This window comes from Pelophylax lessonae (assembly GCF_965119305.1).
Source record: "Pelophylax lessonae genome assembly, chromosome: 5".
In the NCBI taxonomy this organism is placed as follows: Eukaryota; Metazoa; Chordata; class Amphibia; order Anura; family Ranidae; genus Pelophylax; species Pelophylax lessonae.
In genome coordinates, this window is record NC_138772.1 from 481,726,101 (window position 1) to 481,751,314 (window position 25,214).

The 25,214-nt window shown below is 42.7% G+C and overlaps 1 protein-coding gene across 1 annotated transcript in view; it reads left to right on the forward strand.

Moving 5' to 3' along the window:
- Positions 1 to 25,214, forward strand: part of LAPTM4B (lysosomal protein transmembrane 4 beta) — a 187,222-nt gene that overhangs the window by 103,141 nt on the left and 58,867 nt on the right. Inside the window, exons 2-4 of the mRNA XM_082258011.1 lie at positions 2,311 to 2,422; positions 8,699 to 8,772; positions 12,661 to 12,783. Coding sequence (XP_082114137.1) covers positions 2,311 to 2,422; positions 8,699 to 8,772; positions 12,661 to 12,783 — 309 coding nt within the window. The remainder of the gene's footprint in view (positions 1 to 2,310; positions 2,423 to 8,698; positions 8,773 to 12,660; positions 12,784 to 25,214) is intronic.

Sequence of the window (25,214 nt, forward strand, 5' to 3'; positions counted from 1 at the left end):
TTTTGACATTTTGCTCTGCTTTTCAGTTTTTTTATAATCTACAATTGGTATCACAATTGCATAGGAGCTGCTTTATTTTATAATTTATTTTCTATTTTGTTATTTCATTTGTTTATTTTATAAATTTTTTGGGGACCTAGCGTAGATGTATTTTATAATATATAAATTCCAATTTATACTTGCTCTGTATGCAACAAATTTGCCCTGATGTTTGAATTTGGTCTGTTCTTTTTGTACATAAATATTATCTGAATCGCCTTGTACTCTCCAGTGCCACAGTCTACATTTACACTGATATAAGTCTCATCCTGTTTGTTATATTCTGCAATATTTATTTTATTTCCATGAGCGCAATAAGTCTTAATAAAGAATTTATTTCTTTGAATGTAAGATATATCTGCACTTTGCTATTGTTAAGAGCAGTCACTTTCTTGAGGTGGCTCCAGCATTCTATAAATTAGGTGAATCAGTCTGATTACTGTCCCTATTAAATTTACAATGCCTTCTTTAAAATTCAACCCTGAATGTATTTATAGCTTAATTCTCAGAAATGTCCAAACCAAGAAGATGTTTATCTTGTTTTATAATCTGAAAGAGGATTAATAACAGGGATTGGAAAGGTGACCTTTCAAGGGTTGGTTACATGTATTTTTTTGGATGTCTGCCCAAGCTTAGCATTTTGTATATGATGCATTGGCAGAAATTATGATATACGGCATCTTTGGAGTATATGCTGTCTATATGAAGGAATTCTCATGATGGGTCGGAGTTGTAAAATGTCATTAGTGCTGCATGCATTTTGAAAATATTTGCAGAGGAAAGTTTTGTTGGACCATGGAGGCAATCATACTTTACATCAGGTAGACTCCAGAGCATTTGGTTAAACTTCATGTCTACTTTTTCTAAATGTTGTTCTTTGACAATATGATAGGGTCTTCCTCAGCCTCTTTGACAATCCTGTGCAGGAATATGATAATATGATAGGGACTTCCTTAGCCCCTTTAACGATCCTGTACAGGAATATGATAGGGTCCTCCTTAGCCCCTTTGACGATCCTGTGCAGAAATATGATAGGGTCTTCCTTAGCCCCTTTGATGATCCTGTGCAGGAATCTGATAGGGTCTTCCTTAGCCCCTTTGATGATCCTGTGCAGGAATCTGATAGGGTCTTCCTCAGCCCCTTTGACAATTCTGTGCAGGAATATGATAGGGTCTTCCTCAGCCCCTTTGACGATCCTGTGCAGAAATATGATAGGGTCTTCCTTAGCCCCTTTGATGATCCTGTGCAGGAATATGATAGGGTCTTTCTCAGCCCCTTTGACGATCCTGTGCAGGAATATGATAAGGTCTTCCTCAGCCCCTTTGATGATCCTGTGCAGGAATATGATAGGGTCTTCCTTAGCCCCTTTGACGATCCGGTGCGATAAAAGTGTTCCACAAACTGTGGCCTATGAGCCATGTGTGGCTCATTGCTTGCCCTTAACTGGCCCTTAGGGCAGTATTCCTCCCACTGGCACCAAACAAGGAGCACTCTGCATCCCATGGACACCAATGATTGGGCATTTTTCCACCCACTGACATCAGTGATGGGGCACTATTCCTCCCACTGACACCAATGATGGGACACAGTTCCTCCCACTGACACCAACAATGGGGCGCAGTTCCTCCCACTGACACCAACAATGGGGCACAGTTCCTCCCACTGACACCAATAATGGCTGAAACCAATGAGGGGGCACCATTCCTCCAATCCACACCAACATTTTTCCTCCCACTGACACAAATGAGGCTATATTCCTTACACTGACACTAGTGATGGGGCATTATTCCTCTCACCAATACCTTGCCACTATTCTTCCCACCGTAGCCAATGAAGGGACACTATTTCTCCCAATGACACCAATGATGGGACACCATTTCTCATACTGACGCCAATGATGGGGCACAATTTATCTCATTGACACCAAGAATGGGACACTCTTCCTGCTGACACTAAGGATGGGGCACTATTCCTTTGACTGACTCCTACAATGGGGCACTATTCCTCCAAGTAACACTAACAATGGAACAATATTCATCCTGCTGACACCAATGATGGTGATTGTTTACTCCCACTGACTACTGATGCCAGGGCCCATTTTTACTCCCACTGGCCATAGTCTCCCCCCCCCCCCCCCCCAAAGCCTTAAAGACCATTAACTGCCTCTTTCTTTAAAACCACTATTAAAGCCTGTTAAACCTAATGGATATGTTGAAGTAGATCTCCATACAACACAGCTTGATATTGCCGTTATTCTTTTATTTTTTACAGATAATAAATTCATTGGTCCTTCTTATACTGTTGAGTGCCCTCGCTGATCCAGACCTCTATCACCTTCCAAGCAATGACTTGAGGAATGAATTTTATTATATGGATGAGGCCAGTAAGTATATAAAGATTGGTTTAACAACTCGCCACTTTTCTGTACTTAGACAACTGAATATCACCTTTTTTGCACAAATTTTCAAAGAGATTAATTCTGATGTCAACAGCTCTGTCTAGTGTGCAGAATGTGGTTATAGTTTTTTTATTGAGGTATTTCAGAAAACTATACCACATATTGGCCACTGGATGGAGCTGACGATACAGGCATTAATCTCTTTGAAACATTACGGTCACATTTCATTCAGCTTGCACAAATGCTTCTGATATTCATGCAACAAATGTTTTACAAATAGACCCCAAAATGTGCGTGGCTGTCATGGGCATCGAGGTCAATAGGAAGTTCAGTGTGTTGCATTTTTCCTCTACCACCAATTTTAAAAGCAAGTTATTTGGAAAGATTTCTTGACAGTGCACCGAAAATGAAATTAATGATTTTTATAAAAAAAAAAAAAAAAACATTTTAACTGCCAGTGTTGCCATTTTGAGATCTTCCCATCATTTGCTGCTCTGATATCTGTTAACCAGAGAGGAAGTTTGGAGATTATACCATGCTTCTTGTTCTCTTTGATACCAACCAAGTAGACAGAAAATCAGGAGATCAGGAGAAGACTCCCAAATGGGAACAGAGAGCAATAGGACAGAAAAAATTGTACACTACCATGGGGTGGTACCACAAGTGTGTATAACATGATAATGCAAATAATGGGGTGCAGCGCCAATAACAATGATACTGGACAGTCATCAGATGAATAATGAATACAGTTCAGATAAGTCCATTCAGCAGATAAGGTGAGAAAAAATGAGAGGTCCCACGCCCAGGAAAGATGGCAAATCCAGGGCTCAATCGGATTGCACTTAGCAGTTTTGTTAATGTTGAAAATAAAACAAAACCTTTCCTGACCACTGGCTTTTAACTGATTTAAAGGTGAAAATTGGGGTGGATCAGTATTTTGACTTGATTTGTGACTTGACCAAAATAAATGACTTGACTTGACTTGCTTGACTTCTAGCAGGGACTCGACTTGACTTGCTTGCTTTTCGCCACAGTAACTTGGGACTTGCTTGAGACTTGAAGGTTAAGACTTGAGACTTGCTTGTGACTTGCACATGTATGACTTACTCCCATGTCTGCTCAATCCACCACAGTGCTCAGGATAAGTGAACTGCTTACCGGAACGATTTGACCCTCAAATTATAGAGTGGTCAAAATCAGCATGTAGTAGGATATTTCCCCGGGATCCTCACTGAAGTCAGCGATTAACCAGCTCCTCATGGATAGCAAAAAGGCGTACTTAGATCGATGATGATATATCAAGATGGTCAACCTCACTAATCTCCTTACGGTATACAGGTAAGATGATCACCATGCAATGGGGACCTTGATGACGTGACGACGTAAGCAGTTCACCTATCCTGAGCACTGTGGTGGATTGGCCCCTGGATTTGCCATATTTCCTGGGTGTGGGACCTCTCACTTTTTCTCACCTTATCTGCTGAGTGGACTTATCTGAACTGTATTCATTAATTCTTTATTCATCTGATGACTGTCCAGTATCATTGTTATTGGCACCCCATTATTTGCATTATCTCATGGATCACAATCATATTCTTTGGTGCTGGCAGCCTTTGTGTTCTTATTGCATTCAGATCAGACTGGTTTTGGACTGTATAACATGATAATCTGTGCCACTCAGTGCTGTATTTTGGCCTAGGCCAACAAGGCCCAGGCCTAGGGCGGCACTTTGCAGGGGGGCAGCAAAAAAATCCCCCCCTCCACCTGAGACTCTATTGGCCACTGGTTGCTAGAGCCGCCTCTCTCACCCCCTCTCTATCACCCCTCTCTCTCTCATCCCCCCTCTCACTCTTTGATTCCAACTCTCTCTCTCAGCCCCCTCTCTCTCCCTCCCTCACCCACCCCCCTCTCTCTCTCCCTCACCCCTCTCTCTCTCCCACCCCCTCTTACCCCCCCCCCTCCCCCCCATGAGATCTCAGGAGTTAATGCTGGGACTTGTAGTCCTTCAATTTTGGAGGGAGCAACATCCGTTAAAAAAGGAGTGGGGCATATTTACACAGGAGGGGGGCACCCATTTTTAGTCTTGCCTAGGGCAGCACAAAACCAAAATACACCACTGGTGCCACCTCTGGGCTGGGGGGAGTAAACTTTTATTCTAAAGGCAACCTATTTCTTAACGGTAATGCACTAAGTCAAACCTGTAGTGTGTTTTATTGAATACCATATGACCAACAAATTTGTATTTCATTTTTCCAAGAGCATGCATAGCAAATGCTGGCAAAAGCTGTAAAAACATTCCTGCTAACATTGGCAAACTGCATGGCACAACGCACATTAAAAACACACAAAATGATGGGCATTTTCACAAGAGAAAGTGTGAATCAAGCCTCAAATAAATAACAATAAAAGAAAAAGAATACAAAATGTGTAAGAACGTTCCCAACTTCCCAACATTTGGATACAACATATTGTCTGAAATATTTGACGCATAAGATCATACACACCTGCTGGCAGTTTTGTGTAAATATGATAAGTCGCCCCCTTTGAAGTTGTCCACGTCAACCTAATCTTCTGTCAGTTTTTATTTTGTAACCAGAGGGTGAAGAATGGCAGCTACAGATGTTTGATTGCCATAGGAAACATATTCATTTCGTTTTCTCACTGTTTTGTTGTAACCAAGTGCCCGAATCGAACAAATAAAACATCTCATGACAGTGGTTAGTTACTCAAGTCATTTAGGAGTTTGACAATAAAATGGCCAATTTAAAGCTGATTTGTTACTCTGCAAAAGGTTTGTAGTTTATTGTGCCACCTTCTTCTCCCAATCTGTTCATTGGTGTCACTCTTCAGCTAAACACGCATAGATTTCTCTTGTTTAGCCTGAGGGCTGAACAAGAGAAATCTAACTGAGTCCTCCATCTACTCTAAACTGCGTGGATGAAGAAATCTCCCCTGCCACTTACTGTATACCTAGCAGTGCCGTATTGGGTGCAGTCACTGTTTGGCCCTACAGTTTTCCAAGAAACAATTCAGTTTTCCAATTGAGGTTTGTTAAGCTGAAAGGGCCTAATCATGGTTTAATATTTAACCAATTCAGCATGAATCAGAAGAAATTTGAACAGTGTATGGCAGGCTTTAGTGAAGATCTAATACAGTACCTGTGATATCTGCCCTATAGTCACCCACCTTAAAGTGTTACTAAACCCACAACAGTAAAATCAGTCTGTATATGCAGTAAAGCATGCTTGTTATACTCACTCTGGAACCTAAGGGGTTAATCCTCTGCATTGTATAAAAAGGCTGTTTGATCCTGACTTATTTGATCCTCCCCTTCTTCCACAGTCTCGAGTACTTTTCATAATAGTACAGAGCCTTGGGGGCACTCTGCACATGCTCAGTTTGGTGTGTTTTACCAGAAAGGTTTTTTTTTTCTTGGGAGGGTACAATTGATTGGCACAGGGTGTCACGATCTGGGGTCAGGCTCGAAGACCAGTAGCTATAGCAGTCGCAGGTCACACAGGAACCAGCAGGATAGGAACACTGGCAGCTCACCCAGGCAGATGACGCAGGCTCACCTGAGGTGCGTAGTCTAAGTACTAACCGGTCTTCACCAGCGCTCCTGAAGGTAGAGATGGATTTTGCTGCGTGTTAGCACCAGGTCGCAGTCCTCAAGATCGCCCCATCAGGAGGTGAGCAAGTCAGAGTCCAGTAGCAGATAGGGATTAAGCTGAAGCGTAGTCAAGGAGTAGCCAAAGGTCGGTAACCAGTAGTTGCAGGTTGGGATCAAGCAGAAGAGTAGTCGAGAAACAAGCCAAGTGTCGATAACGGATGGTAGCAAAGATACGGACGGCAGCAGGAGAGACAAGCGAGATATCGGCTGTTGAAGGCACAATATTCTGGCAACCAGGAAGTGCAAAGACATGGCTTATAACAGGAAGTTCATGGGAGGAGCAAAGGGTTCAAGGTTCAAGGCAATAAAGATTCACAGCAGGATCATTCAAGGATTTGTCCAGGGAGATGTCCAGCATTCCAGGTAGCTCAGCGAGTAGAGTCATTGCCAGACACCATGGAAGTCCCAAGTTCAAGTCCGGGTCCTGACACAGGGCCAATCAGCACTGTCCAGACAGATGGTCAAGAGTTCTTCAGCCTCATAGAACAGTCAGAGGAGAATGAAACAGCAAAAACAGCGCTAGTCTCTGTGGCCAACCACACTATTTACTGTCGCAAACCAATCCAATGAAGCCATCAGAAATTGGTACAAAATGACCATTCAACAAGCAATCAGTGTGGACAGCGCTATCCGGATATGGATGATGTCATGAAAGCCTCCAATTGTTAGAGAGCCAGTGGAAAACTAAAAATATTTATTGAACAAATAGTTGATATAGATAAGAAATAAAAAATAAAATAATAAATAATTTTTTATTTCTTATCTATATCAACTGTTTGTTCAATAAATATTTTTAATTTTCCACTGGCTCTCTAACAATTGGAGGCTTGCATGACATCATCCATATCTGGATAGCGCTGTCCACACTGGTTGCTTAGAGGAGAATGAAAACTCCTCCTACAAGCTTTAACCAGACACTGATAGAAGTCACAAGACTACTATATACTGCTGATAAGAAAAGGTATTTAGCAGTTTATATTTACTAAATTAATAACATTTCTGTGTACTGTGGGAGACCAGATATATTGAACACAGGGTCTTGGGTTTAGTAACACTTTAACATCACTGCCTCTACTCCTAGCACATGTGGAAATCCTGTGCAATATAATTAAGCCTGCTCAGTCCTAGGGCAGCCATTCTCAACCAGGGTTGTGTGACCCTCCTTCAGAGGTTGCTAGGGGTTTCTTTGACCTGTGGTTGATTGACCTCCCATTTGATGGTGCCTGCCAGGGCTGATGCTACAAGACAAAACCAACAGAAAGTATCTTTTTAGTGGTCTGTAAGATAGAATTCTCACCAACACTATAATGGCCGGAATACACGATTAGAATATCGCCCGATCATTCGACCACTGACTTATGAAAAAGTGTTCGTTGGTCGAAAACGTTGCCAACATGCACGGCCGAATATCGCCCGACCGTTGACCGCCGACCATCGAAACAGTGGTCATGCGTGATGATGTTCTACAGATTTCAAATGAACGACCCTAACACCAACGAATATAATATCGTTCATTCGCAAATAAGACAATATAATTTTTTGTTTTTTTCAAATGGTATTTTTCGTTCACAATATCGATATTGGTCATTGATGGCTGGGCATTAAGGAGTAGAATATCGGCCGATCGTTCGCTGAATGGAAATTTTTGCCCGATTTTCTTATCGTGTATTCTGGCCATAAGGCTGGGTTCACACATATGCAAATTGGCTTCAGGTTCCCCCGCATGACAGGAGAGTGTAAATGGCTCTCAATGGAGCCAGTTCACACAACTCTGGGGTGGTCTCGGTCCGCATTTTAAAAGGATCTTGTGTGTCTTTGGTTTCAAATTCAGGTACGAATGCAGGCTAAAATTCAGACCTGATTCACTCCTAAATCAATGAACAGGGATGCAGCGGACCCCATGCTGTGAACCCGGGCCTTAGGGATACTGACCACTGGTTTAGTGGGCATTTTCCCCATTGACCCCCCGATTAATTGGCTTTAGTAAGGGTTTCCCATGACTTGAAACTGATTTGGGTGGTTTCTGTTGGGTAAAAAGTTTGATCAGACTGGTCTAGAATGCTAACCCTCTCTGCCTGATATCTGGTGTGCAAGGGACTATGGGAAGTTATAAAGGTAATACAAAGATCCTTTTTGGTCATTATTCCAGCAGCAGGTAAAATACAGTTATGGATTGACTTAAAAGAACGTTAAACCAAGTGATGGGATTTTTATATGCCTGAAGTTCCACTTAAAACAATAAAATAGCCTAAAATAGCATTTAGCATCATGAGCAGGGCCTTCCTATTCCTTCTATGATGAACTGTATTTTAATCCTACTGTCTCCCTTTATATTGTAAAGTGCTGAGAAAATGGTTGGCGCTATATAAATCCTGTATAATATTAATTATTTTTTCTTATCATCTGCAGGGATATGTAGAGGGGCAAGGTATGGCATACATCCCATACCTTACCCAATGCCTAATTTTCCATAATGCCAGAAAATGTGACTTTTATTACAAATATAGTCATCTAGGCAGTTGTGTTTTAATCCACACTGTGTCCTTGTTGTTGTTGTCTAACTTTCTGTTTTTTCCTTTTTTTTTATTTAGACATGTGCATTGCTACTTCAGTATCACTCCTAATGATTTTAATCTGTGCAATGGCGACATACGGTGCCTACAAGGTAAACATTGCTAATATTTTGTAAAAGCACCAACTTGTTTGGGGAATACAAAATCTGCTATAAACGAATGACTTACGTATAAATAATCACAGTGATTAGTTAAATATTTCCGAAGCAATTTTGATTTGGCTTTTTTATATGGGTCTATTATCTTTATGGAAAAAATAAAGTGTTTTATCTTGGACTGATTTTTTTATCTAAAAAACCTACCATTTTTAAAAGGGCATGTACATTTTTTCTTTCCACTGTATTATGTAGTATACATTACTTAGGTGCAATGGCTGCATTTATTTTTATTTTCAAGTTATAAAAATTATTAGCAAATGTAGAAAATACCCATTGATCCTGCCAGAAATGCAATCTACTTGTCACTTCTTGTGAGCTTCACCAAATATCTTCCTTCCTAGCTATCTTATGAAAGCTACCAAATGCCCCTCCCCCTGTTCATAGCTCCCAATTGTCCCTTATTTGAAGGAATTGCCCCCCTTCTAAGATAACCTCTCTCTGTCTTGTATCTTCAATTGTCCCTCTTTTTGTATCTGATGTGTACATCTCTATACAAAATGTATTATTTTACTAAAAAGTGTTATACTGCACTAAATTTATTTACCCAACCTCTGTATTGGTGCATTTGTTATGCTGAAAACCCAATATAAAGGAAAATAAATGTCAAAAAAAGTACTTGTGTGGTTTAGCCAATCATTTTTTGCATATTAGATCGTTGTGGTCCATGTACCTGAGGCCATGGCAGGAAAACGTCCTTTACCTACATACTACTTGCTAAAAGGTGTCCCTCCTTATTTCAAAAAGAAGGGAGGTATGCCTATGTAATGGAGATGAAGAGATGCACACATGTTTGTAGTCCATATAAGGACAGGAGCCTAGGGTGACAACCATGGCTCCCTCCATTGATACAGTGGAAGAGTGACAAAGCCACCCAGAGACAGGAAACGTGTTATTTGCAGCAATAAAGCAGAAGAAGCTTTAAAGGGGTTATAAAGTCTGAAGGTTTTTTATCTTAATGCATTCTATGCATTAAGATAAAAAGCCTTCTGTGTGCAGCAGTCCCCTTCAGCCCTTTCTTATACTTACCTGAGCCCCCTCCCCAGCAATGTCCAAGAGTGTCCCAGCAGTCCGAGATTCTCCTTCCTGATTTGCTGAGACACAACAGCGGCGCCATTGGCTCACACTGCTGTCAATCAAAGCCAGCTAGCCATTTAGGGGAGAGAGGGGGCAAGGCCGGGTCGGGGCTCCATGTCTGAATGGACACAGGGAGCTGTGACTCGGCACGGGTGCCCCCATAGTAGCTGCTTGCTGTGGGGGCACTGAACAGGAGGGAGGAGCCAGGAGCAGCAAAGAGAAACCTGAGAAGAGGAGGATCTGGGCTGCTCTGTACAAATCCACTGCAACAGAAAGGAAAGTATAACATGTTTATTATTTTTATAGGAAAAAAAACAAAACTTTACAATAGCTTTAAGGCTCCTTTCACATGGCTCCGTTCCGTCAACTGAGCCGTTCTGCTCAGCGGGGGGAAAGATCCGCCAATCCCCGCTGAGCAGGCGGATGACAGCTCTGTGTGCGGAGACGGAGGTGTCAGATCCCCGCTGTCCCCTATGGGAGAATCGGATGAGAACGGACCACCTGTCCGTTCTCATCCGATCAGCCATCCGTCCAGATTTGATGGACAGGTTCGTATAGGATGTCAGCGGACATCTGCTGCCTCATAGAGATGCATGGGGCATCCGTTCAGATCCGCCTGAAAAACTGACAGGCGGATCTGAACAGTCCGCATGTGTGAAAGGGGCCTAAGAGAAAAAAAAAATGTGTACCTCTAGTAACCACATACAATCCTGGAATAGAAGGGATAATAAAGATAATCAAAGATTTACAACCCATCATACCAGAGGATGAAACTCTGAAAGAAATATACCAAACAACCCACAATAGTGGCTTTCAGACAACCACCCAACCTCAGACATAAACTAATAAGTAGGAAACCTATTTCTGACAAAACTTACATTCTGCTAAAACCTTTGGGAATTAGTATTGTAAAAGGTAACTGATGCTAAAAAACGTCAACCACCCGCCCGGCGCTAAAATATATATATAAATCAGTGTAAGGTATAAAGAAATAAATATATCTACTCAAATCATGAATAAATAGTAAATAAAATCATGTAGATAAAATCATGTAAAACATGTCACTCTGTGCATCCTTTTAATGCACTAGCTGCCACTGTAAACGTAAAACTTGCAAAATCAAATGTATAATAATAGCCCAATCTGTGCGTCTCAGTTCGTTATATCATACATTCAGCGGCGCTTTAGCACACACAATGTATGTGTGCAAGCATATTAGTCAGTTCCTGCAGTGCTTCAGAGCCTGCAATTGCAAACTAGTCCCAACTCCACAGGATGTGCAGTCACAGCCAGCAAAAAGATTTCTCCTCTGATGTTCAGCACCAGTGATTGTACACACAGTATCACTAATCCTTCACCACACCGACTGTGCACCCCTATGAAGTGGCCACTCACCGAATTGCCCTTGAAATATCGCCTTTATGCATAAGCTGCATGAGCCCTTGCTTCTAGTCGGTCTGTCGTCGCTTAGGCACGTCCAGATCCTATCCGTCCACCAGGGGTCACTATCAGGCTGTATATCTCCTCAGTGCAATTTGTAAGCAATTTGGGAATTAGTACCTTGAAGAAGGGGACATACCCTGAAAGCTTGTCCTGAAAAAATGTTATATTAGTGTAAATAAAAAAGTATCATGGACATCGCTCAATTGCTTAATTTAATTGTTGCTTAAGAAGTTTGAAAAGAATAAACGAATGCAGCCACCAAACCAAAGACTAGTAAGCTGCAATATATTAAATTTTTGGTGTTGGGTTTAAATACACTCTAAACCGATTATCACAGATGGTAGTAACTGCGGGAAGTATGGCTACTTTTAAGAGACTCTTGAACGTACATCTCAAGGATCAGAACATTCAGGGGTATGGGAAATGATTACGGCCAAACACACCTACACAGGTTGAACTGGATGGACTCTTGTCTTTATTCAACCTCAACTACTATGTAACTATGTAACTATGTAACTATGTAACTATGTTTAAGAATGCATTGTTCAGGTCAGAGGCTTTTTACACTGGTAACAATTTAAAGGAAACCTGTATTGTTAAAAATGTGGGGCTGCCATTGGTGACTTTTTAAAAATACTAGTTTCCTTTTTGTCCCAGTCCTTAGTATTTTGGGTCACTGTTCCATAACAACCACACAACTAGAGAAATCAGAACCCTGACCAGTTATTCTGATCTGGGCCACTGACTCAGTATAATGGTCTACAGATTATAACATAAAATTAAACATGCATTCTCAAAGTAGAGCAGCCTACACATTTTCTCAGTATTGGTTTAGTTTATGCTGCGTAAACTTAAATCTGAATTCCAGGCAGATATACAGTATTCTGACAAGGTACATGCTAATAGGAGGAGAAAGCAAAGTGAGTAGAGAGATGACCTTATCAGTCGCTTGCTGTTTTTTCACTCTCTATTTAGCACGTTGGGGTGAAGTGTGGATATCACAAAATTTTGCTTACAGTCTAATCCTGTAAAAAAGAAAGTGGTGTCACGCACCATCTCAGGAAAAAAAAGAAGAAAAAAAATATGACTGTGGCAGATAAAACGGCTCCCATATACTGTATGCATTCAATGTTTGTATTTAGATGCTTGCCTGGAGTTCAGCTTTATTTATGTTCAAATTATGTTTGATTTCTAATATTGCTTAGTCATCTGAAGATAATTAAAAATTCCATTAGTTGCAGAATAGGTGCTTTTTTTTTTAGACCTTTTGTACTTTTTAACTTTCTTTTGTTTCTCTCTCCTTAGCAACATGCTGCTTGGATTATCCCATTTTTTTGCTACCAGATTTTTGACTTTGCTCTGAACTCCCTGGTTGCTGTCAGTGTGCTTGTCTATCCCAACACAATTCAGGACTATCTGCAGCAACTGGTAAGCAAAAAAAAAATATATATATTGTTTAAAGTTCCATATTATTACATACTGTAGGGGTGATCTGAGGGGTACTGGTGAGTGAGCAGTTACTGTACATGGGGTGAGGGGAAATGTTCCAATGGAAACACCTGTCTTGGTGCCAACTGCCAGCGGTGGAATTTTCCTGTGGTCTAAACCAATATACTATCTGTCCAGCCTTATCACAAGCCCACTCTGATACAAAACTCCTTTACATAGAATGTGAATGCAGTATAAGGCCTCGTTCACATGAGTTTACTTAAAGTGGTTGTACAGTCACAATGGTGATTTTTTTCCTATAGGTAAGCCTATAATAAGACTTACCTATAGGTACAGTAAATATCTTCTAAATGTGTACTCAGGGCCATCTCTAATATGGATTGGACCCTGGGCAAACATTTTCTTGGGCCCTCCTGAGTCCACATATCAACTATTTTTGGGCAGTGTGGGCCCAAGGGGCAGCAGCTTTTGGGCCCCACAACAATAACTGGGCACGGGGAAGCTGCCCCTTTTGCCCTGCGTTAAAGACGGCCATGCATGTACTGTTTAGGAGATATCTACTTTAGCAGCAGCCGGTGACATTACTGGCACATGCGCACTGAGCTCTGAATGGACTGTGCTGTTCATTCAGAACTCTGTGCCACGGCTGTGACTCCCACACGGAGTGACGTCATCGCGGCTCGGCTGAATCCTGAAAACCCAGAAGGAAGACCAGGTGAAGATGGAAGCGCTGGGGCTCGTGACAGCGTGGCGCTGAAGGGCTTCGTTTTCAGGTAAGTCTTTCATAATGTACTGGTATGCAATGCATACCAGCACATTATGACTTAAACTGCCCAGGGGCCCATTTTTCTTTGGTCCAGCTTGCTACTGCTTTAACCACACATCTGTGTGAAAGGCTGTGTTTGTCTGCATAGAATGCACAGGTGTTCTGTGCAACTACATGCAGGCAGTCACATTCATGTCCATTGGGATGCAGGGGGTGCACAGACACATCCGCTGCTCCCAGTTTAAAATCCATACGGGTTTGGGTGCGTGTCCCCGAACGCAGTGTGATTTCGATGACACACACCCACATGGATGGCAAATCAGGAGCACCAGCTGTATCCGTGCAGCCCCTGTATCCCAGTAGAAATTAATGGGACTGCCTGCATGGAACAACTGTGCATCTCATGCAGGCAAACACGATGCTTTGCATTAATGTACCCTTAAATATGCCCGCATAAATGAGACCTAATTCAGTAGCTGCCATTGCAGACATCTGGAGTGCATCTGGAGTTACGTCTGACAGCTACGTGCCAAGGGACCACTTACCATCAACCTCACCACTTCAGCTGACCCCCATTCTTCTCCCCACAACACACCTGCACACCAACCTCCACCTTCCTGCTTTTACCACCCCTTCCACTTGCCCCTACTGTACTTGCTACTGCATCAATGCCTGCTTTTGCGCTCACTGCCATAGCACCGATGCATGCCACAGTGCTCGCAGCCATTATACCAATGTGCACTTCTGTGCTCTCCACCTGTGCAGTAACACATTCTTCTGTATTCAGGCCATTAGGCAAACAGGAACAATTTTGACAGTTTTAAATGACTAGTGTGGGAATATAAAAAAGACACATACAAACTTACCTACCTGCTGCAGCATTGGTTCCATGCCGCAAGCTGTCCCTGGCCAGCTCTAAGCTCAAGAACTGAACAATCACATGACCACTGATCTTCAGTACTCTGGTCCATTCAGAGTAGAGAGCTGTGACTATCAGTCACCTCTCTGTGCTCTGCCCCTCCAGCACTCACTGGAGCATCAGACAGGAGAGGGTTGGGAGCAGCTGGGTCAGGCTGCCAGTGACATGCTGAGAGGCTGAGCCAGCTGCCTGCAAATCATCTGGGTGGATCCTGACATTATTATTGGGATGCATCCCAAAGCAACTCTGTAAAGTCAGCCGACAGCGGGCTTTAGCCTGCTCTCAGTTGATTCTGGGTCACAGCTGCACTCCTGTGACCCAGTGGCCTTACTTCTCTTTTAATCCAAACTCTGGGCAAAATCTTTTTTACCCTTTCAATCATTTAATATATGAAGCATTAAATATGTAGAATACATTGTGATCCTGTTTTAAAAGTCAGGCTTGTAATAAGATGACAACGCTCTGTCTTTGTCTCCACAATGTGCTCCTGTAGTGTTACCCTGTCCCATGCACCCCTGATATAGACTGCAGGCAGCCTTGTCGACAAACATTGCAGAGGCATGTCTCAACATTGTCACTATCAGGAGGCTGGCCCAAATAAATAATGTTAAGCTGATGATAGAGCAGGTACATTTAGTCAGGAAGTGGCTAAAAGAGGCTGGAGGAGACCAGCAACACTGAAATGCAAAAATGGATGCAAAAAATATTAGAACTGCATTTTATTTCAAAAAAGCTTTTTTTGTTTCCTTTTTAACATTAATTTCAATCCAAACCTTATTTCAAGGTAGTTGTTTTTGCTCAGCGTCTCTATATTTATTATTATTATTATTATTTCAGGTACTTATATAGCGCTGTCAATTTACGCAGCGCTTTACATCTACATTGTACATTCACATCAGTCCCTGCCCTCAAGGAGCTTACAATCTAAGATCCCTAACTCACATACATACACAGTAGGGCCAATTTTTTATACAGGATCCAATTAACCTACCAGCATGTCTTTGGTTATATTAAGGTTCCTCTTCATTTTCTACACCAATGGACCTAGATTGCCCAAATATAGGTTATCTGAATCTTCAAAGGTTGCCTTATGATTGATTCTCTGAGGCATGATTCTTACTTTGGGTCATGTCCTTAGGTTACCCTGCTTTTGTGCTTTGCACAATCCTTATTTCCTAAAAAAAAGTCATAGTCTGTCTATTGGTTCAGCCTTCCTCATCTTCCATAACTGTACATAGCCGGGTTGAGCTTAGGTACAAATATTTACTTTGCACTCAAACCATCTAAAATGTAGGTAATGGCCTACTATATTCCTCTGTGCTTGTTTTCATAGATTCTTGGCCCAGTATATCAGCTGGGATTTATAGAGACCATAAATCAAATTCACTGCAGCAAAGGTGTAATTTGTGACCAAGCATCATGGGGTCAGATGTAGCACTATTGAGATGATTACTTAACCTTGAAGGATGCCTCCATGACTTGACATGAGGTTAAAGCACAACGTTGTGTCTCGGTGTCTGTGACAAATAGTAAAGCTTCCCAGTGTTACAGGGCCACAAGAATCTGATTTCATAGCTATTTTGGTAATGAGTTTTTGTTTAATTCAATTACATATGGATCTGAGCCAGAAAGCTCCTCTGCAGTGTCTGGCTGCCATAAATTGTGTTGGATGGGCTTTAAGGATCTTGCCAAATAGTAACCAACTACCTAATACTCTTCCTGGAAAACAGAACAGTTATTTGTGGATGTGCCACAAAGTGTTTTCCTATAGAGGACATCTGGTACTGTTTTCTCTACCTGCACATCTCGGCCCCTATGTAACAATAGATGTTCATGCAATCTAGTGAGGCAGAATGGTTTTCTTCAATGACATAAAAAGGTGTCTGACTATGCTCAGCAAGTAGAATCCCATTCTCTCTAATGGTCCTCCCTAACACTCAGTCTTCTTATGTTCTACATTATATGCTCTATGCCTAGGGCTCAAAAAAGTACATGAGCTTTTCTTTTGAGTGTATTCAAACATTTTTGCCCAATTAGACTTCAATGGGTGCGCCTGTAAATGCACAACATATGTGTTTGCACACATTTTTGTGCACGATTTTACACCTGATATTACTCTCCTTCTTTAAAATTGCTCTCCTCCCCTTGCTCAGCCCAGGAAACAAATACATGTGCAACACTTGCACAAAACTTGTAAAATGCCCAAAAAAGGCATTACAGTTACTAGGATTACGTTTTGATCAGGTTTGAATGAAGGCTTGGAGCTAGAACCCTCCACTAAATAGGGAGTGTGAGCTTTGCTGAGAGGAAGACTCAGGCCTTTGACACCGTTCCCCACAAACGCTTACTGTACAAAGGCATGTAGGTATGGACCATAAGGTGAGTACCTGGATAGAGAACTGGCTCCAGGGGAGAGTCCAGAGGGTGATGATTAATGGGGAGTACTCGGATTGGGTGGGTGTGGAAAGTGGGGTCCCTCAGGGTTATGTCCTGGGGCCAATCCTGTTTAATTCACTCTTAAATGATCTAGAGGGGGGATATCTAGTACAATCTCAGTATTTGCAGATGATTCTGTGACGAGACCCTTGCTCGCTCTGTCCGCTCTCCCGACACTCCTCTGTTTCTAGTGAGTCAGCTTGCAGATCGCAATGTCTGAAGGTTCAGTCAACCAAGGATCTGGGAACCAAACTACAGCTATGTGCCGTCCGGAATCCATTAGAACACACACCAGGCAGGCTGTATGTAAGTTCAAACAGGAAGACAATTTATTGGAAGAACACAGCACACTTTTATACAGAATTTGGAACATCCTTCCCCCAACAACCGCTTTCCCATTGGTCAATTGCACAGTACCTGCAGTTCCCCATAAGGTCCTCTCCAGCCATGCAAATGAGGGCTTGAAAATGAGTCAGCAGTAATTGGTCAGATAGCTTGACCAGAAGGACTGCCATGTGCAAGGAGACAGAAGCCCCAGGGGGCAATCAATGTACACAATAGCCAGACAAAGAACAATGGTTCCCTAACGAGCCCTCAATACACATTACTCTGAGTGTCAATACATCCCTTAGCAGACAGCAGGTGAATTCATTAGCACACCCGACAATAGGTGAATGGAGAGCCACCTCAGACAGTCCGTCTCCTCATTGAACTTCCTGGAATGACCATATTAGGAGTGGTACTTCCTGTCCAGAGACCTCATACTATACAGGGAATAACATTGTCATTTTATAAGGGAGACATTATTCCTGAATGTGACTGTCCCATTTGTAGTAGTCCAAACCATATTTTCAGTGTTCACCACCCTCCTGGTCACCCTGCATCCATAACAGATGCAGGGTGACTTAAACATAAGAGAGCCCCATAAGGCTGGGCATGGTGCCCCCCGACCTCTCTAAAGGAATTTGGGGTCCACAACCCCCATGCCCAAAGTGACTCCCGTCACAGATACTAAACTAAGCATGCCAATATCTTCTATGCAGGATGTAGAAATCTTACAAGCGGACCTGAACAAAATAATGGGGTGGGCAACTACATGGCAGATGAGGTTTAATGTTGAAAAATGTAAAGTAATGCACTTGGGTGTTAAAAACCAGAAAGCAAGCTACTCACTGGGGGGGAAACCTCTGGGTGAGTCTAGGATGGAAAAGGACCTGGGGGTACTGGTAGACAACAGGCTTGGCAGTGGCATGCAATGCCAAGCCGCTGCAAGCAAAGCCAACAGAATACTGGGATGCATAAAAAAGGGGATTCACTCCAGAAATAAAGAGATTATTCTCCCACTCTACAAGACTCTGGTCCGGCCACATCTGGAGTATGCTGTCCAGTTCTGGGCACCTGTCCTCAGGAAGGATGTGCTGGAACTGGAGAAAGTCCAGAGAAGGGCAACAAAAATAATTAGGGGAATGGAGGACATCAGCTATGAGGAAAGACTACAAGCACTGAACCTATTCTCTCTGGAGAAGAGGCAATTGAGGGGAGATATGATATCAATGTACAAATACTGTACTGGCGACCCTAGCATAAGGAACAAACTATTCAGAGAAAGGGAATACAATAAGGCACGTGGCCACTCACTAAAACTAGAGGAAAGGTGGTTTAACCTTAAAATACGCAGGGGGTTCTTCACTGTGAGAGCAGTAAGGATGTGGAATTCTCTTCCACAAGCAGTCGTATCAGCAGGGAGCATCGATAGTTTCAAAAAACTATTAGATGGGCACCTTAAAGACCACAACATACAGGGGTATACAATGTACGGTTAACAGCAAACACACACACACATCATAGGTTGAACTGGATGGACTGATGTCTTTTTTCAACCTCACTAACTATGTTACTATGTAACTATGTAACTCTAGCTCTGACTGTACAAGTTGAAAACTCCATTAAAATGTACCCATGAAAGGCTGTTTCTTACACAGAAATTCATAACTTGTCCAAGACAAGCCAATAAATGTTATCTTAAGGGTACGATCAGGCAGCAGCTCTTGCTTAGTCACATTTTTGGGCTGAGCAGAAGATTTGAAGAAAGGGTCCCTCACTTATACACTTGCATTGAAAAAGAGGAACATTTTAACAAAATATATAATTGGCCAATAGGTTAGGGTGGCAAAAAACATGCATACAGTGCAAAAAAATAAAAGCTGCACAAATATTGACATAGCTCCATAGAATAATCTCTATAAACGTTATAACAAAAGAGTCAAGCTGAGAATTACTACTTCAGTAAAACAGTTCACAACACAGCTACTTGCGATTAAACAACATCCAGTGGTAATACTGGCAACATAGGTAAATAGCCAGAGCGATCCAAGGACAATGGGCCACCCTACTGGAACTGAAGTACTCTGGTAGGAATTGGGAAGGGCTTTGTCACAGTAACTGGATCATCTGGAGAAGCTATGTGCCATTAGCTCCAACCCAGTTGCTGATTCTGACAGTGGAGGGCCAGTCTCACCCAACTGAAGATCAATTGTCCAGCTACCTCTGCCTCATCCGTTGTGACCTTTCTGACCTGCATGAGTGAGGGAAGCTGAGGTATTTATTCTTTCTGGGCATGTCCAGGAACAAATGGAGTTAAAGGGGCCTGTGCCTACATCTGTTTACTGTGCAAGGAAATTTTTACTTTCCCTTAGCTTAATGAGAATGTTGAGAATTTACTTTGCATGTGTGTGAATGGTGCTTGTTTATATTGGTAGTCAGTGAAGAAGTGCCCCCCTAGTATCACTGGTCCTTGTAGTGTCCTCTCACATTGATGGTCAGTGTAATGCTTTCCTACATTGGTAGTTATGGAAGAAGTGCCCTTTACTTTAGGGGTCGGTAAATAAGTGCCCCAATTTATTGGTGGTTAGTAAAGAGTTGCTCTGTTACATTGGTGGTCATGGAAAATTGCCCCTTATATTGATTGACAGTAGAAGAGCATTCAATCGGGGGGTGTGTGATCCCTGCGCTGTCTGAGATGGCTAGAGACTCCCTGCTGCAGCGCCACTGGGACTGTTACTAAGGCAGTAAATCATATAATTCTAAGGGTAGTGGTGCGCTTCAGGGATAGGCTCTAATGAATTTCTATTTGGGTTGATGGCAGTGATGTGTACAATTCTTGCTGTCAAAGTGCTCCGCGTAATAAATAATGTATAAAATTTTATTGATTTTATACATTATTTATTACGCGGAGCACTTTGACAGCAAGAATTGTACACATCACTGCCATCAACCCAAATAGAAATTCATTAGAGCCTATCCCTGAAGCGCACCACTACCAGTAGAAGAGCATTCCCTTACATTGATAGTCAGTAGAGAGTCACCCCATTGCATTGGTAGTTAGTAGAAAGGCGCCTCTTTGTTTTTGTGGTAAAGAAGTGTACCCTTACATTAGTGGTAAGTGGAGAATCATTCCATTACATTAGCGAACAGTGGAGAAATGCACCCTTGTGTTGCTTGTCTTTGTAGTGGCTGAATTGAATTTCCATCTACTGATCTTGGAGACTGCACCTGACCGCCCGGGGTTTTTTTTTTTCATCCACTTCTAAGATATTCATCCCAAATTCCTGAGGGAATTATAACCGTAAACTTGGGTAGTTTAGAAGTGGATTTTGTTTTATCAAGCAACTATGAGTACTAGTGGATTGACTGCATATTGAGGTCCATCACACCTGTTTTCTAATCACCAGTACAGTTTACTTTTGTATAATAAACTTCTGAAGAAGCGGTTGAAAACCGTGAAACATGTTAAGGGCTCTTTCACATGGCCACTACGATCTCTTCTTCCGCTGCGGCACTTTTTTTTTTTTACGGACACGGATGACACTTGTGTCATCCGCTCCTTATGTCCGCATATCATCCCATCCGCTTGTGGATGATATACGGACATAATGTATGTCTATGGGGATTGCGGATGTCAGCGGATGACACCGCTGACATCTGATTTTGCTTCCTTTCCGTTTTATTAACGGAAGAAAAATAGGGTTCTGTTTCATTCCAAAAAACGGAACAGAACTGAAAGGACGAAAATCGGATGTCAGCGGATGGTCATCTGCTGACATCCGCAATCCCATTGACAAGCATTATGTCCGTATATCACCCGCAAACGCATGGGGTGATATACGGACATACGGAGCGGCCGTGTGAAAGAGCCCAAAGTCTCTGGATGGGCATGGACCACCTTGCCACCTAATAACAGGGAATTCTTGGCTTTGATACCAACCCTTGGATTACCACTTACCAGTCCATGGTCCACCATTATATCTGTATTATTGATGTCCTTGATGTCCTTGATGTCCATGTCATGCGATTTTTGTACGATAGCTGATACTCGTATATAGTTTTTATCTACGAAATATTTTTTTCTTTTTGAATAAAATTGATATGTTTTTAACCACTTATTATATGGGTTTGTTGTAACTTTAATGTTTATGGCACCATTAAAATCCCATGCCCCTTCCCTCTCCCATTTCTTGGAATTCGGGTGGTGCACCTGTGATGATCTAGCGGCTGGAGCGGTGATATAGCGTCTTTCACCCCCAGCTTACTGGCTCTTTCATATTTGCCCCACGGAATGTCCATGAAATGTTTCTAAGTTTCATTTTTTTTGGTGTAGCTCTCCTAGAGTCCCATGGACATCCTTTGTATATGAGTGCTGTCTTGAATCTTCTGCCTTCGGGGGTTCTCTTCTGGTGCTGCGGGGTTAATGCAGCCTCTTGACCTATTATAGGAACCCTTAAAGAATTTTGCCTGCCCTTTCTGCCACGTTCCTCCCCCTCTATTCATAGAAGCTGTATCATAGCTTCCATCAATGATACGTGCTCTATGAATGGAGGATGGGCGTATGGTTGAAAGGTCCACCTTCTCCATTTATAGAGCATTTTTCCTTGACAGAACCTATAGTACAGCTTCTATAAATGGAGGAGGTGCAGGGTTTAAATGGCAGGCACATTGATGAGTGCCTATGAGAGATCCAGGGGCTGTTTTAGGCCCCACAGCACTGGTAAATTACTGCTGGGGGTATGGGGGGCAGAAGAGAGCCACCACAGGGGACACCTCAATAAGACTCCATGCACACAAGCTGTTTTTCTACCTCCTAGTTGCTGTTATTAGCATTTTTTTCTGCTCCTAGAAGCTAAATAGTGTCATCCTATGTGCCCATGCACACTACTTTAGGCTATTAGCATTTTTTTGAGCTTCAGCATCTAGGAGCAGAAAAAACATTGTTTTTGTAGAGTTTTTTTTGCAGCGTTTTGCCAGCAGATGCTCCTAACCACTTCTAAATGCTACTAACAGCTTTTTTTGAGCTTTTTTTTTTATGTACTGAAAAAACACTTATAAAATGCTAATTCTCCTAAAAGCTTCTAAAAGCTACTAACATACTACTAGAAGCTGGCACAAAAATGCTATTATCAGCATTTTTTCTAGCTTTTTTTGAGCTTATGAAATACGCTAGAGTGCATGATGCCTATATGTAAATAGCATCCCTTGTGCTGATTAAAAAAAAAAAACCTAGGCTTAGTACAATTTTTATGTTTGACTTAAGTGTCCCATTAGTGCTACAATTTATAGCACAGTGACATAATAGGGTCACATGACTACATAGGGAGTTCCAGGGTGTGTCTCAGACATACTGCACTTTGGCAGAATAAGAAATGTTTTTTTGGGCCCCTTTACACTATAAAATTGCAATTTTTTCCTCTGGCAGACATTGAACTGGGTGTTTTTTATGTGCCTCAGAGAGGTTTAGAAATTCTAGATGAACATGATTTTGTTTGTCTCACCAGCTGTCCCTGTCTGATCCCGCTCCCACTTTGCTAATGAATTGTCCTCCAAAATCTTAGAAAGAGCATCTGCAGCTTTCACTTTGTTGGCCAATATGAAGTAATGGTTTCATTAGACGGTTTATGCCGGTGAAGCAACTAGATAGTCTTGGCTGTCCCTCTGCACAAGTGCTGGCACCATTCCGCACTCTAATAACATAATTGGAGGGGGAATATTACTGCTTAGCTTGCAGAGTCAAAGAGGAAGCACTATAGACTTAATAAAAACTGATTCACACATTGTAGGTTCTCTGAATTTGTAGTCAGGCACGCAGTGAAAGCTTTGTAGGGATTTTCAGGCTGTAGTGCCCAGTGAATATCAGGGGAAGCGTCTTAAAGTGAATGTAAACCCTCTCATATACCCAGTGAATTTATACCTAGTGAAGTGAACAGCCTCAGATGATACATAAAGATGAAACAAATCTCTCTACATAAGTTTTACATATATATCAGCAGTCTTCTCTTTTCTACACTCTTTGAAAAGTGCAGATCATGTTAGAAATCTTTCTTTCTAATTCAGCAGTGGATGGGGAGTCTGGGCTTACACTGTGTGTGAGCTGATTGGAGGAAAGGCACACCCCTCCCCTCCCCCCCACATAGGCAGAGGAACAAAGGAACATTTAGAGCTGTAGTCTGAATAGACCAGTTCTAATCTACCTCTAAGCTCCCTCCCCCAACAAAACATTTCAGCTGCTGTTATCTCATGTGTCAGTGACCCTTCAAATAACAGAGGAACGGAGCACCAGAGAGAAACGGCACTGTGGAGAGTGATAAGTAAACACTGCAGATATATGTGCCTAGGTCAGATTTCATGAATGGGGTTTACAACCACTTTACGCTGACTATATACCAGCCCTCACATTTTCCACTCGCCTGCTCGCATTTTGCGAGTGGAAAATTATGTAGGGCGAGCTCTGGGAGCCCCTCAGGGGAATAGAGGAGAGGAAAGCCGGTGGATAATGACAGAGCGCGGATCATCCAACTGTAACAGTTTTAATTGTAATTGCCAGGCGTTCGCCGACACACACACAGTCCCGCCTCCTAGCCCAGCTTCTTTGATAGACAGAACACCTGGCCAACCAGGACGTGTGACCTCTATCAAAGAAGCCGGGCTAGGAGGCGGGACTGTGTGTGTCGACGAGCGCCCGGCAATTACAATTAAAGCTGTTACAGTGGGATGATCCACGCTCTGTCATTATCTGGCCAGCAGTGGCATACCAATGGGGGGTGTCAAGCCGGTACTCGCGCCGATCATCTCCTCATATTAAGGTAGCTGCTCCCTCAGTCTGTGCTGCGCTGCTCGCGGGGGCTGGAAGAAGGTGAGTGCCCAAGGATTGAGAAGCCTCCTAGTGTGACTGGATAGGAGGAGCGGTGGGGCAGCTGCATATAGAGGAATTGATCTTTCCATATTCCTCCTCTTTGCAGGCATTCAGCGGTTGCAGGAGGAATATGGAAAGATCAATTCCTCTATATGAAGCCCCCCATCCCCCACCTATTCAACTTCTTTTTTTCTTTTGCTGGCCCCCAGTGCTGTACAGCCCCCCCTCTCCAGCCCATTAGTGCTCTTCAGCCCCCCCCTTCAGCCCTCCCAGTGCTCTTCAGCCCCCCCCTCAAGCCCCCCCCCAATGCTCTTTAGTCCTCCTAGTGCTCTTCAGCCCCCCCTCTCTAGCCCCCCCAGTGCTCTTCAGCCCCCCCCTCCAGCCCCCCCAGTGCTCTTAAGCCCCCCCTCCAGCCCCCCAGTGCTCTTCAGCCCCCCCTCCAGCCCCTTAGTGCTCTTCAGCCCCTTTCCTCCAGCCCTCCCCCCCAGTGCTCTTCAGCCCCCCTCCAGCCCCTTAGTGATCTTCAGCCCCCCCTCCAGCCCCCCCCAGTGCTCTTCAGCCCCCCGCCCTCCAGACCCTTGATGGGCACTAATGAGCCTGCACTGATGGCCACTGAAAACGTTGTTATTAATTATTTTTGTAACTTCTGCATTAATGCAAAAACATTTAACAGTGTAATTTTATGAGATAATTTATGAGGGTGTGTTTAGGGGCGTAATTAGGGGCGGGGCGGGACAGGGTAGGAGTTGGGTGGGGCAACTGGTGGCTAGTAACCCTTAAGGCCTGGCTAGTAGCTCAGGACTTTAAATTTTGAGCCCTGCTATATACTATACATTTATATAAAAACACATTCTCTGTACTCGTAACTTAAGCATGTACAGTAAACCCTTGGATTGAGAGTAACTTGGTTTGAGAGCGTTTTGCAAGACAAGCAAAACTTTTTTATAAAGTTTGATTTGATAAACAAGTAATGCCTTGATATACAAGTAGCGTCATGTCACAACTGAGTATAATAGGGAAGAGAGGTGCCTCTAAGTGTAGCAATTTGATTACATTTAATAGGGGTACAGCATTTAGCAACTCACATGGTTGATGACTAAAACAGG